This window comes from Oryzias latipes, chromosome 11 (assembly GCF_002234675.1).
Source record: "Oryzias latipes chromosome 11, ASM223467v1".
Taxonomy (NCBI): Eukaryota; Metazoa; Chordata; class Actinopteri; order Beloniformes; family Adrianichthyidae; genus Oryzias; species Oryzias latipes.
Genome location: NC_019869.2, coordinates 14,814,935 through 14,828,271, shown reverse-complemented (window position 1 = coordinate 14,828,271; position 13,337 = coordinate 14,814,935). Strand labels below are relative to the sequence as shown.

The window sequence follows — 13,337 nt, the reverse complement described above, 5'->3', positions numbered from 1 at the left end:
TGCCTGATGAACTATCGCCGCTATGTGGAAACTATGTCCTAGAAAACAACACTGCTTTATTTTTTTTTAATATGGTATAATTATAATTATAAGACCACTAGGAATATTTTTTAAACAGATCAAGCACTGAACAGAGTGGAGCTTTCATGTTTTTTGAGGTTAAGGTTTTTTGAAACTGTTGCTCCACAGACAAAAATAACAGCTCTGCAATGAATCCTCAATATGTTTCAAAATAAAATGAAATGTTTTTCTTTTTATCGAAAATCAATGCAGCGTCCTCGCAGCGCTGATGAGTGGGAGCAAGAGCAGCTGTGAGGAACAGGAAAGGCAGCCTGGTTAATATTTGCTACAGCAGCTGGTGAATGAGGAACAACTAGTGAGGGAGCTGCAGAACAAATACAATCTGATGTGATTTCCTTTGATCAGGACAGAGTGTTTGATGTGAAGGTGCAGCAGTAAGTAAGGTCTGATGTAAAAAAAAAAAAAACAATATGCATGTGAGAATGTTGAGTAAGCAACTCCATGTATTTTACAACCACACACCCTGTCACATGTACAAACACACGCACGCCCATGTGTAATCCCTACAAAGCCATGTGAGACACACAAGAATGGAAATCATTCATTTAAAGTCTAAAAGCATCTCATTTACTCAAATTATCTAGCAGAAGATGAATATTTTACTGAAATGCGTCCAGATGTACCCATGATGCATTGGGGTACTCACCCTTCATCTCACAACAGTCCTTGGGGCTCCTCTGGTCGGCCTTGATTGGCAGCTGCAGCAGAGACTTCAGGTTGGTCATGGAGGTCAGCTGTCCAGCTTGGGGGCCACTTCCGGTGGAGTTAGTGGCCCCGAAGTGCGGGCTGGTGGCCCCGGTGGGGAGATCCGGCGGCAGGAGCTGCGCAAGGGGCCTTGACATAACTTCCCGGGAGAAGAAGGAGGAGGAGGAGGAGGGAACTGAGGAAGAGTTGGAGGGGAGCAACCTGCCGAGTTCAAGATCAAAATAATCCACTTAGAGACAGCAAACAGACGTAAAAAAAAAATGGTGCGCGTGCGGGCGCTGGAGATCTCCAAATGATACGCGTTTGTCCCATACGGTGAAAATGGTCCAAATAAAGAGGTGAAAATATCCCTAATTCATCCTGTCGAGGCTCACGAAAAAGGACAGGCTGAGCCCAAACCACCCCCCAGCCGGAGATGATGAAGCAGGAGAACACGGACCGGTACTGTGCGCTGCTCCGAGCCTCAACCAAACTCAAAAAAATCCCAAAGAAACGACAAAACTCGAATGCAGAAAAGAAGAACGCCGCGAGGACTCGACGTGACCGAAACAACATGAGAAATAAACAAAAATAAAAACCTGCAGTTCTTTCCCTCCCTCTCTCCCTCCTTCACGCGCACATCTCTATTTTCGTCGCGCGCTCTCTCTGCCTGTCAGCTGGAACCAACACGGGGCCGCTAGCGTGACGTCACCGCTCACGGGGGAAAGGCGCCTGGAGGCGTGGTGCTTTTTTTGCATACTGAGACCACGCCTCTTTCACATCCCAGCTCACTGTAGTTGCCTTTACGGTACACAGGGAAAATCCGATATTTCACATTTTCAGCCTAGAGTTGGACCAAGTAATGGAAAAAAAATGTAATTTCAACACAAGAACGCCGTTAATAATTTTATTCCACTGAGTACCTTTATCCTTTACCTTTGGATCCCTAAAAACAAAAATATACATTGTAATATGATATTTTAATTGATAAATGAAATGTTTGCCATTTATTCCTGTTCAAATCTATTACAGATAGAGTCCAGTGGTGGTCTGGATGTACCTTCATAAACAAAAACATTAGTTTATTCAATAAAAAATCGTCAAAAATGATATAAATAATTGAAAATGATTTTCTACGCGTTTTCCTTGAACGTATCATCTGAAGCAAACATTAAGACATCACGCCTACTTTTCCTTAAACCAATGGCGAATGATCAGCTGATCGGCTCCCTGGAAGAACCGTGAACTCACCCTAATCTCCTCACAGTAAACATCAAAGGCAGACCTTAGACTGAGAAATACACTAAACGATACTCACTCCTGACTAAATAAACATCTCCTGGATTATATTATTTCCTTTCAATCTGTCAAAAATCAAAAGTAAATCTTTTTTTAATCTAAAAATGGTCAATTTATTGTCCACACACATCTGTTTGTTTTGTTGTATTTTTTTAATCAGTAAATTTTGTTTCTTACAAATTCTACCCTATTTCGAGTTTCAGATTTAAAAAAAAGAAATATTCAATAAATGTGTTTTCAAATGGCATAAACGCAAGTGGAAGCACCGCAGCTGTTCCCGCTCGCCCTCGCGCTCTCAACTGCAAGGAAGCACGTGTTCCCGGCACGCGCTGCACTGTTGCCTACCGGCGCCTGCTCCGCCCTGTGATTGGCTGAATCTGGGTCACTTTCTTCCACTCTCGATCCTCTATTGGTTAAAAATAGGTCAAAATCTCCGCCCATAGCTTTCTTCATGCCAGAGCCACGTGACAGGTCTGCTCAAAATACAGCGCGAAAAATTGTGCAAATTTCAGCTATAAAAAGACATAAAGCGGGTTAAAATATTACAAAATAATAATTTCATTAAAAAAACATGTGCTGTGGTTTCAAGGTTGATGAATTGGTTTTAAATATAATTTTCTTGATAGTTTACTAATTTTATTACTATTCTAAAAAAAAAAAAACCAATAGGTGAACATCACAACAGTTTAAACATATTAACACCCATCTTCTTTTCTGCTTTATGCAGAATCACTAAAGTTGTTGGAGCATCTGCTTCACCAGTCCATCAGAGGGCCACACACAGACAGACCTCACTCACACCTATGCAGAAAAAGAAAACGTTGATTCACATAATGGCTTACAAATGAACCAAAGAAGAAGAAAAAAAGCCTCAGTGGGAGGCAGGTCTTGCGTTTCTAGTGAACACTTCTCCACAGGCTGAGGAATGTGAGCCAGCAGCTGCCCTGTGGGGAAGTCAGTCCCTAGAAAGAGTTGTTGCTGTTGTCCAGTATCACAGGAGCAGGGGTGTTAAAACTTTTCTTTTTTTTCCCCTGAGGAAAACTATATGAGATGGGTGGGCCCCTCAGTCTATAAAGTAGACTGAGGGGCCCACTCTATAAAGTATGTTATACATCTTGGTTGGGTGCCAGTTTCTCCACTTGTGGGTCTGATGTCTGGTTTCATAGACCATAAAACTAAAGTTATTGTCCAAACAGTGAGGCGTTTAAACTCAAGTGTATTTCTGATTCTCTTTGTTTTTACAGTACGTCAGATCTTCAGCCGTTTTCCTCGTTCTCATCAGCTCCTTTGGCGTTCTCCTGATTGTACCTTTGGGTTTTCTCACTTCTGTGGTTTTTGAAATTTGAAAGTATCCTGTGCTCATTAAAAAATTAATTACGTTTCAAACTTTTTAAACAACTTCAGAAGTCTCTCAACTGAAAAAGATCTTTCAAACAATTTAGCAAAAAGACTGTAATCAACTAATTTAACATTTATATTAAGCTTGCATAAAAAGACTTTGAATGCATTTTATAGGTTTGACCAAACTTTGAAGAATTCTTTGTATTTCAGTGAATTTTTACAAAATAATATTAAAGTGTGTTGGGTTTATTTCAAATGTATCCAGTTAAAATAAATTCCTGTTTAATATGTAAAACTGTTCAGTTTTTTATAGTTTGTTCCAATGTTTTTCATTCAGCTAATTTGGCATCATGTAAAGTAACTGAAGGTTTTAGCTTTACCCAATGCTTCTAGACTACAGATAATGTAATTTAACAAAAAAACTAACTTAAAATGAAAATGTTTCATTTGCTTAAAATATAAGCAGTTTAAACCTAAATTAGCGTATGTCTAATTTATCAAAAATATGCTGAATATAATATGCTGAAATCTAAAAAACCCTAAATTAAGACATGCACAAAATCATATGTATACAAAAAAACAATATAAACCTAATTAGCTGAAAAACATTCAAGAATCAAGTAAATGATAGACTACATGTCCTGATATTCCTTTTTTTCAACAAGTTAAAATCCATCACAGCCTTTTTTAACCACAGGTTTGAAGCTTCCGCTGTTTTCTGAAACTTTTTTAAATCTTTTTTTGAGTGTTGTCTTATTCAGAGCAGTTATATGTAAAAATATGAAGCGCAGCAGCTTTGTCACATCTGTGCATAAACTGTTCTTAGTGAGACTTTTGATACCATCTCGTATTTGTGATTACCTCCTGGTTTCTGAAGCTGCTGGCAGATGTCTAAAAGACGCCATCTAGTGGTTCTTTGTTGATAAAGCACCATAAACCCTTAAATTGAATCTATTTACAGTAAGGTCCAAAAAGTAACCAGTTAACAAGTGTAAAATATATAGATATATGCATAACTTGGACATAGAAATTTAGAAATCACTTAGGAAAGGTAAGTTTCTCTGATCTAAATAAATGTTTGCATTTCATTTTTACATAAACTGAAATAAACTAGTGAACCTTTTTATTCAGAATCCATTTAGTAAACAGGTTAAAGGAAATATTGTGCATGATAATCCTGCGGTTACCTGTTCAGATGTGATGTATTATTTCCATTCCATAACAATGAGCATTTTTTCCCTCCGTGGAGTGTAGGTTCCCGGTACAGTTCTAAATATTTGCTAACTTGACTGAAGTTCTTTGCAGCTACAACTGGAGACCAGGTTAGCACAGGCGTACCCCAGACAGGAAGTCAATGAGCCACAAACACCATTAATGCAGCTTTAACCGTTCATTTTTCAACAATAATTTTAACATATTGACTCAAATATTTCAAGATAAAAATAATAATTAAATTAGCAGAAGTTAAAGAACATTCGCTTAAAAAAAAAAACTTTTCCAACCTTCCCCAGAAAGTCAAGACTAGAACAACTAGAAAACTTCAAAAGAAAAAAAGAATTTTTTTCTCCAATGAGATAAACATTTTTAACATGGTGAAAAAAAAAAAAAATTGAAAATTAAATCTGAACTTTTTCTTTTAGACAGCTTCGACAGTGCAATGGTGGGATTTTTATTAAATTCACTTTACTACGGTCTTGTGTTTTTTAATTAATTATACAAAATGCACAATTTGAAAACTCAAGTGCGTATCCAGTTTTTTTCCTGACTAATGTACTTCTAAATTATTTTCTGTTTAAATGACAAAATGATGCAATTTTTAATTAATGTATTATTTTTGGTTGTACATTTATTCCTGGTCATTTGTTGTTTAAATGTACGAGTGTTGCACTTCTTGAATGTCATTGTGACTATGACAATCAAAAATCAATCATCCCCTTTCATGTTTTTAGTCTGCATCTGAAAATCTTTAGTTCTGATTAATTTAGCTATTTTATTACTAAATATATAACCAAATTCTACACATATGAAAAATTTCTACCTTTTGGTATTAACAGAAAATAACAAAAAAAATCCTGTTAGTAGGAAACTTTTCACGTATTCAAAGTATTTGAAATTTTTATTTCACTTGAGGGTTTTCAACAACTCACTTTTAGGCAAAGAGGATAATATTTTAGTAATAATATTACATGTTTAGTTTGACAGAAAACAGAAGCACGTGTGGACAGGAGCTATGCAGACACTCTTTCTGACAGAAATGGGGTGCAAAGTGTGCAGGTGGAGGGAAGAAGGGGAAAAAAGGATTTGTCACGAGGAAATGTATACTAAAACCACTCTCATGAGACACAGCATGGATGAAAGAACATAAACGTAGAAACGGAATATATAATAAAATACTAAAATGTACAATACACTTATTTATGTCCTTCTCAAATTTGAACACATTAACAATTTAAGTCAGCTTTAAGAAAATGACAAAAGTAGTGTACGTTAAAAAAGTCACAACACCATCTTTTTCCTCTCCTTTTTGTTTGCGCCAACGATTAAAGCCAGTTTTGTGACGGCTCGTTTTCACGAGCTACTTCCTGTCCCCCCCCCATCGTTTCCTTTGTGTTTGGGCTAATCTTAATTTAGGCGTAAAAAGTGAGTCTGGAGACAAGGACGACACAGTCAGACTGCGGAAAACAGGAGCTGGAGGAACAGGACTCCGGATAAAACGGACAACGTTGATGTTTGAACACTGACGATGGAGTGCTGCTGTCATTTCTCAAACCCAATGCTTGAGGAACAGCTGGGGGGTCACGCGTCTGCGCACTACCACCTCGTGGGGTTGTATACTGGTTCATAACGAGGGGGCGGAGACGTCAAGCTACTGACTCCTCCCACAAACTCCCCAGGACTTTTTTTTTGTTTGTTTTGTTCAAAACTTCTTAGTAAAAATCCGACATTAAAGACAAACTATTCTAAAAAATGTTCACTGGCTGTAGTTGTTGAGAACAGCGGATCTCTCAGGCGGGACCAGGCTTGGGACGGTCAGCTGGTCCGACAGGCCGTGAGCGGACCTCACCTTTAACAGGCCCCCAATGCTGGAGCCCCCACCCCGGCAGGAGAAGTTGTGGCGTGTCAGGAGCTGGGGGCTCCAGAAGCGGCGTCGGCATTTGCGGCATTGAAAGGCAGCTCGTTTTAGATGGCGCCCCCGGTGCTTCAAAGCTTTGAACAGCGAGGAGGTCCGCCTCCCGCACACCTGGCACTGCAGCCGGGCGGGGCGGCCTGAGCTGCGGGGAGGGTGCCTGACTGCGTGGTGGACCAGCAGGAAGCCCCGTTTGGTGTAGGTGGTGCTGGGGCAGACGGGGCAGGGGAAGCGCTTCATGGAAATGTCTAAGGAGGTGAGCCCCGTGACTCGCACCGCACCTCCGCACCAAGATTTCACCTTCATGGTGCCCCCCTTTATCCTCAGCTGGGCCAACAGCTTTTTTTGCTTGATCTGTGCTTGTAGTTTTCCCCTCTTCCTCCTTAGGATCATCAATTTCCTGCGGGTGTCCTCGCTCAGCGGGACCCCCACCAGCTTCCCGTCCCTCATGATGCTGTGGATGACCACGCGCCGCTTCTTCTTCCTCTGCTTCTGGGGGTGTCCCAGAGGCTTCTGAAAGTTTTTTGCGCTGTAGTGGAAAGGATGCTGCAGCGGATGCTCCTGTTCTTGCTGCTGCGGAGGCGGCAGCGGCGGCGGCTCGGGCCCTCCCGGCTGCACGTGGGACGATGCGGCGTAGCTGGAGGCGGAGTCGTAGAAGAGCGGCGAGTAGCCGGAGGGCTGACTCTGGTCCACCCTCTGGCCGTTGCGGTCGATGCCGTGCTGAGACAGTTTGTGGCGCACTAAGCTGTTGGAGTAGGCGAAAGCTTTGCCGCACACCTCGCAGCGGAAGGATTTTTCCAGCCCCACCCCCCCTCCGTGAACAGTCTGTTGATGCGCCGTGAGGTGGAAGTAATGGCGAAATGACTTCCAGCACACGGTGCAGGTGTAAAGTCTCTGAGAGGGGGTGCCGGACGTCGGGGACTTCTCCTCTTGAGAACAGGAGGAGAAGTAGTTCTCCGAGTTGGCGACCTGGCTGACGGCGCCGCCTTTTATTCTTCTCCCCTGGTTGTCGATCTCGCCCTTCCTGTGCAGCTTGCCGTGCCTCACCAGGCTCTGCGCGTACGCAAACAGCTTCCCGCAGAGGTTGCACTTGTAGTTCTTTTGGCCGGAGTGCACGGTCAGATGTTTGGTGAGGTGGAACGGCTCGCGGAACATTTTGCCGCACACCTCGCAGGCGTGGGGTTTCTCGCCCGTGTGGACGCGGTTGTGACGCCGCAGCGTTTCTGCCCTCCTGAAGCGTTTGCCGCAGATCTGACAGCCGTAGGGCCTTTCTGAGCCGTCGCCGGGGGGCGCCGGGCTCCTCCTCCTCCTCACAATGCTGTTTGGGTCTCTTTTCTCGCGGGGCTTCCGCGGCCTCCTGGGCTTTGCGTTGGGCTGGTTGGGGTGCGTCAAAGGCATGGTGGAGCCGTTGAGGGTAGCTGACGTCGACGAGGGCCCACCCAGGTTACCAAACCCCAACCCCCCCAGCAGGCCTCCGATGATGTCCCTGCGCTCCCCATCCCGGCTCTCCGTGTTTATGTCACAAGAGGCGGCGGCGGCGGCTGCGATGGCTGACATGGCGCTGCTCGTCACCTCGTCCTCTGAATCATCCAACAGGGAGGACAGGGGAAGGTGGGGCTGCTGCTGGTTCTGCGGATGTGGGTGTAGTGTTGGGGCCAAAGGGGCCTTCCGGAGAGTTTGGCTGGTGATTTCATTGGCGAGCGTGTTTTCGGAGGCGTACAAAGACGAGGACTGCGATCGCCTGTAGTCGTCGACCACGCTGTTGTAGGGCGCATGGTTCTGGTAGCGATTTCTGGAAAAGTCTGCTGTGTATTTGTTGTTTGCCGTGGCTGGGCCGTCATTTGAGATCTCCACTCCATTCCCGCCACTGGCCATTTTGCTGGTGCTCAGATTGGAGGACGCGGATCCGCCACCACCGGCCCGGTTCTTGGAGCTCCGCGGCGGTTTGCCGCAGGCGCCTGAAGCAGCGTGGTTAAGGAGGGAGGTGCTCTCGCGAAAACATCGGCCGCAAGCCGGGCAACGGAAGGGTTTCTCATCGTGGATCTTCTCATGCCGCGTGAGAGATTCCCTGCGGTTGAAAGATTTCTGGCAGATGCTGCAGACAAAGGGGCGGTTCTCCGAGTGCGTTACGCTGTGCTGGATGAGGTGACCCCTCTTTTTGAACCTCTTCCCGCACTCCCCGCAACAGAATATCCTCTCCGGGCTGGGGGAGTTACAGTCCAACTTCCTGCTTTGGCTTTCTGGCGTCAGGCCGTGGCTGCGAAGATGCCGTCGCAGGCTTGACAGGTGGGTGAAGGTTTTCCCGCACTCCCCGCAGTGGTAAAGAGGTTCTGGTTCTGGTTGCCCTGAGGAGCCATTGCTGGGACCATCTTGGGATTTAGGCAGTTGCTGGTTACCGTTAGCGACAAGCACAGAGGTGGAGTTTGAGGAAGAGGGGGCGGACGTGGAGGAAGAAACAGAGGATGAGACGGGCTGCTGCTGCGTTGAAGGCGACAGGAGGGAGGAATGTGGAGGTTCGCTCAGCACACCAGGCCCTCCCCCCACCAGCCCGGATGAAGCAGTCTGGTTGTGCGAGGTGGAGCCGCCGCTGTGGCAGCTGTTCATCGTGCTGTTGCTGTCAGTTTTCCTTTGCGGCAGGTAGCCAGCCATCGCTTTCTTTCTTCTGCTCCCACCACTAGAAGCTGCTGAGGACAGGCTGTCGCCTGGCTTCTCGTCCTTAGGCAGCGACAGGTGAATGGGAAGTGGGAGGGGCAGACCCGCCTCTTGCTGCATCAGTGATGCGATCTGATTGGAGGAAAGCACTGGAATGCCTTGGAAATCAAAGCCGCCCAGCGAGGCGGGCTGGGGGGCAGGATGGAGAGGGTGAGGGTGGTGTGTGTGGCTGTGTGGGTGGGATAAGGCGTGAGGGGTGAGCTGCTGCTGCTGTTGCTGAGGCTGCGGAGCTGTGTGGCTGTGGGAAGAGTGGAGGGCTGGAGGTGGAGCCAGGGCGGGGTTTGCCTCCGAAGAGCCCTGACTAAGGCCGAGACCCAGGTGGTTGTGGGTGCCCTGTTGGACGAGGAACTGTTCCAGGCTGCTGTTGGTAGGGACACCGGACAAGAAGTACTGGTTGGCGGCGAGCATGCAGCTGAACTGCTGGTGGAGGCTGCGGGGATCAGACTGGCCCACCAGGGGGACAGAAGTGCTGCCAGACGGGTTGTTGGAGACCGATACAGAGGTAGAGGAAGAAGGAGAAGAGGAGGCGGCGCCTGGGGAGGGCTGAGGAACGGAGAGGCCAGGATGCAAGGGTGGAGGTGGTGGAGCTGCTGTGACGCCTATCACCCCTGCACTGCCTCCACCGCCACCCCCGCCAAAGTCAAAGCGTCCCATCCCAGAATGAAGCTGCTCCTGCGCCAGCGCCTCGGCAGGGTGGAACGGCCGCAGGAACTGGGGGTATCCAGACGAAGAGCCCCCACTTCCTGTGCTGCTGCTCATCTTGCTGGATTTCCTGGAGCTGTGGGATGAGGACGACGACTGGTTCTGGTGAGTGATGGCCGACGAGGGGGCTGTAATTTTGGCAAACAGTGAGGAAGAATCAGCAAAAGCATTGCTGCGAGAGCTCTGCAGGGATCCCAGGCCGAGGCCGGACAGCAAGGCGCCGGAGGAGTCCGCCGACGGCTGGTGCTGCTGCTGCAGCTGCTGCTGATGCTGCAGCTGCACCTGCTGCTGGTGGCTCAGCTGCCGCTCCAGTCCCAGCCCCTTGAACTGGTGGGCTTGGTGGCCACTTAGCATCTCTAAAATGTCCATGGGGTACTTGCTGAACTGAAACATCTCCCAATAGAAGAGTTGTCACGAGTGCAGAAACTGTAGCAGCAGAGAGTCCTTCTTAAATGGAGACTTTGGCAGAGGCTCCTGCAGCACTTCACTCCAAACCTTCACAGAATTCCACCAAAATGTTCCCACATAAAGATTGGCTCATTTGTTTTCCACTTGGCCAGGAATTCAAGTGCTTTGGGTTTTTTTTTTAAGTAGGATTTTTTTCTACATAACATTGAAAAAGAAAGTCTGTAGTGTTTTCTTTAAGTGTTCCATTTTTTAAAGCTGATTTTTCTTCTTTAAATCAGTCTCAGTTGTTCCACAAAGTGAAGGGCAATCATCTTTTTGGAGTGAAAGAATCTTCAGCGTTGTTTTGTTCCGTCATTGATTCTGCTGGAGGGGGAGTCTGAGGAGACAAAAGAACAACCCAAGAACACTGTTACGTTTTCTGGAACTGACATTTCGGAAAAATCAAATAAAAAAAAGGATCAGGACAACATGAGCAGGGATGAGTACCACACAGAGAAATCAGAGGCAGACTGCGCAGTGTGGATCGTTTAACCTGAGATTAGTTCTGATCATTTAAAGACCATTTAGACTCAAACATTACGCTTGATAAACATAACTAAAGGATCAAACATCTGTATATCCAAGGAAGAAAATATCTCAATAATTCATTTAAAATAAAAACAACTAGAACAAGAAATCAACATTTGCTGATTTGTTCATGTTTCTTTTAACCTTAGAAGCTTTTAAGAGTAACCTTTATTTTTAAGCATTAACATGTTTAACAAAAACAGGCATTTTGTATTGTTTTAAATCCACATTATTTTACGTTTATTGACTCTTTATTGACGTATTCTTTTAAAAATCCCCTTTTACGCCAGACACTTTAAGCTTTAGGAAATGTGTCCCGAGGAGAAAATCCTACAAACAAATGTTATTGTTGCATTATCCACCACAATGATGACAACACAAATAAAAACAAATGTATTAATAAAATAAACAGATAAAGTAAAAAAAAAAAAAGATCACTTGCAAACTTCAAATATTTTTTAATATTCAGCCAGACTTGCTCCCAAAAATACTTGACCCCTAAATCTTGTTAAAAAAAAACATTAAATGATAGACATATAAAAATCTAAAGTAACTACACCTGTGAACGAACTCTTGTCAACCAGACGAAATACATGCAAGTAAATAACTGTAAAGGTTTGACTTGTGAAATCTGCAGCAACAACTTAACTGTTTCAATACTATGACAAATGTCTACATGCCCGTCTTTTGATGCAGTTGTCGTGTGTTAGGACAAATGTGCAAAATATTTAAAGCAGTAATCTTTCATGTAATTTTTCCAAAAACTGAGTTAAGATTTAAGAAAAGACCTAAATAGGCTGATAACTGTATAAGCATGGGCTGCTGAATCTGGCTAAAGGAAAAAAATGTCAGGCAGCAGAACCCTTCTGATAGTCTTTATGTTTCCAGATAAAAATATAAGAGAAAATTCAAAATAAAAATCAAAAAGTTAAAATATATAAGGAATAAAAGTAAAACATTTCCTTCTCTAAAACTCACATTTGTCACAGATCTGTCGCACAAATCTGTTAGCGCAATTAGAGGAAATATGTGATGTAAATCAGAGGGTTCTGATGTTTTTTTGTTTGTTTGTTTGTTTGTTTGGCAGCCGCTGCATATCTAGTAGTCATCCTCTTATCTACCAACTTAAAAACAAATAAAAGCTACTCAGACTGTCTTCAAAAAATAAACAGGGACTTTGGAACAATCCCACTTTGGAACATGCATGTTTGGATGCAGCTTAAAAAAATGTCAGGCAGCAGAACACTTGTGATAGTCTTTATGTTTCCAGATAAAAAGATTAGAGAAAACTCAAAACAAAAATGAAAAAGTTAAAGGAATTACCATCCAACAGTCGGATCCGGGGCTCCCTGCTGGCCCCCAGGCTTCAGCGGAAAATCGTCCTCTCTCTGTGCACCTCCAACCAGAAACTTCAGCCGGACAATCTGCAGAAACAACCTTTGGATCATAACAGTGCAGACAGAATCCTGCTGCTAGCACCTGACAGCTAGCTAACATACAAACGAACTACAATCAGTTCTAACGCTAATTTAACACCAATTAACCTATTTTAAATACTTTACAGAGTGCCACCAGTTGTAAAAGAAATCTAAAAACACTAATATAAATATATTTATATATTTTTAACTTTAACCAAATAAATTAATAACAACATCCTAGCTAGTAGGTAGTATCATCACTGTTAGCTTAGCCGTTAGCTGCTGTTAGCCTGACAGCTAGCACAGCAGTAAACAGTCCTACAGCCTGGGGACAGCGTTTGTTTTTGTTTACCTGGAACCGCGTGCCGTGTGCGCACGGAACCGTTTCAGATTAGAACCACGGCTACGCGGATGCGTTGCCACTCAGACGGGGGTCCGCTCTGGTAGTTCCAGTGGAAGTGGGGTCTCTACTGGCAGTCAGTGGGGCCTTTTCCTTCATCCATAGATAGAATCACCAGAGGAAGGCCCGGATCCCCATGATCGGCTCGGGAGGGTTGCTTTTCACTCACAAACTGATCCCGTTTCCGCCGGTTCGGTCCAATAAACACATTGTGTGACTCCGTGGCCCTGAAGCTAGTAAAGCTCCCCGCGCATCCTCGCCCTCGCACCCGCCTTTGTTTTCTGTTTATCCTTGCTTTTCTCCTCGTTCCGCCCCGTTTAGCTCCCAGTGCCCCCCTCCGTGAACGATGGCTCCTCCAACACTGCCAGCGGTAAAATGGTCGTTTCCTGTCAGCATAATGGTTCCGGGTAGAGCCAGGCACGGGTCGGATGGTCCGGCTGGTCACCTCACCAGACGGATGGTGCAGCTCACGAGCGAAAGGAGCTGTTTGCGCGCGTGGAGATGCGCGCGTGCGCGTACGACTGCTCTTCATTGAGGAGATGCGCGCGTGCTTGCTAGAGAGTCGGAAAATGTTAATCCAGGTGTAATTCCTGTTGTT

General features: G+C 45.0%; 2 protein-coding genes across 2 annotated transcripts in view; both read right to left on the bottom strand.

The window, feature by feature from the left end:
- Positions 1 to 1,462, bottom strand: part of LOC101159928 (thyrotroph embryonic factor) — a 37,120-nt gene extending 35,658 nt beyond the window's left edge. The window contains exon 1 of the mRNA XM_023959908.1: positions 728 to 1,462. Within this exon, the coding sequence (XP_023815676.1) occupies positions 728 to 923 (196 nt within the window). The 5' untranslated portion in view covers positions 924 to 1,462. The remainder of the gene's footprint in view (positions 1 to 727) is intronic.
- Positions 1,463 to 5,492: 4,030 nt separating this feature from the next.
- Positions 5,493 to 13,259, bottom strand: LOC101168966. The gene is made up of 3 exons (XM_011480912.3): positions 12,692 to 13,259; positions 12,245 to 12,345; positions 5,493 to 10,730 (listed from the first exon to the last, which is right to left on the bottom strand). The coding sequence occupies exon 3, from the start codon at positions 10,337 to 10,339 to the stop codon at positions 6,377 to 6,379; it is 3,963 nt and encodes a 1,320-aa protein (XP_011479214.1). The 5' UTR covers positions 10,340 to 10,730; positions 12,245 to 12,345; positions 12,692 to 13,259; the 3' UTR covers positions 5,493 to 6,376.
- Positions 13,260 to 13,337: the final 78 nt, after the last annotated feature.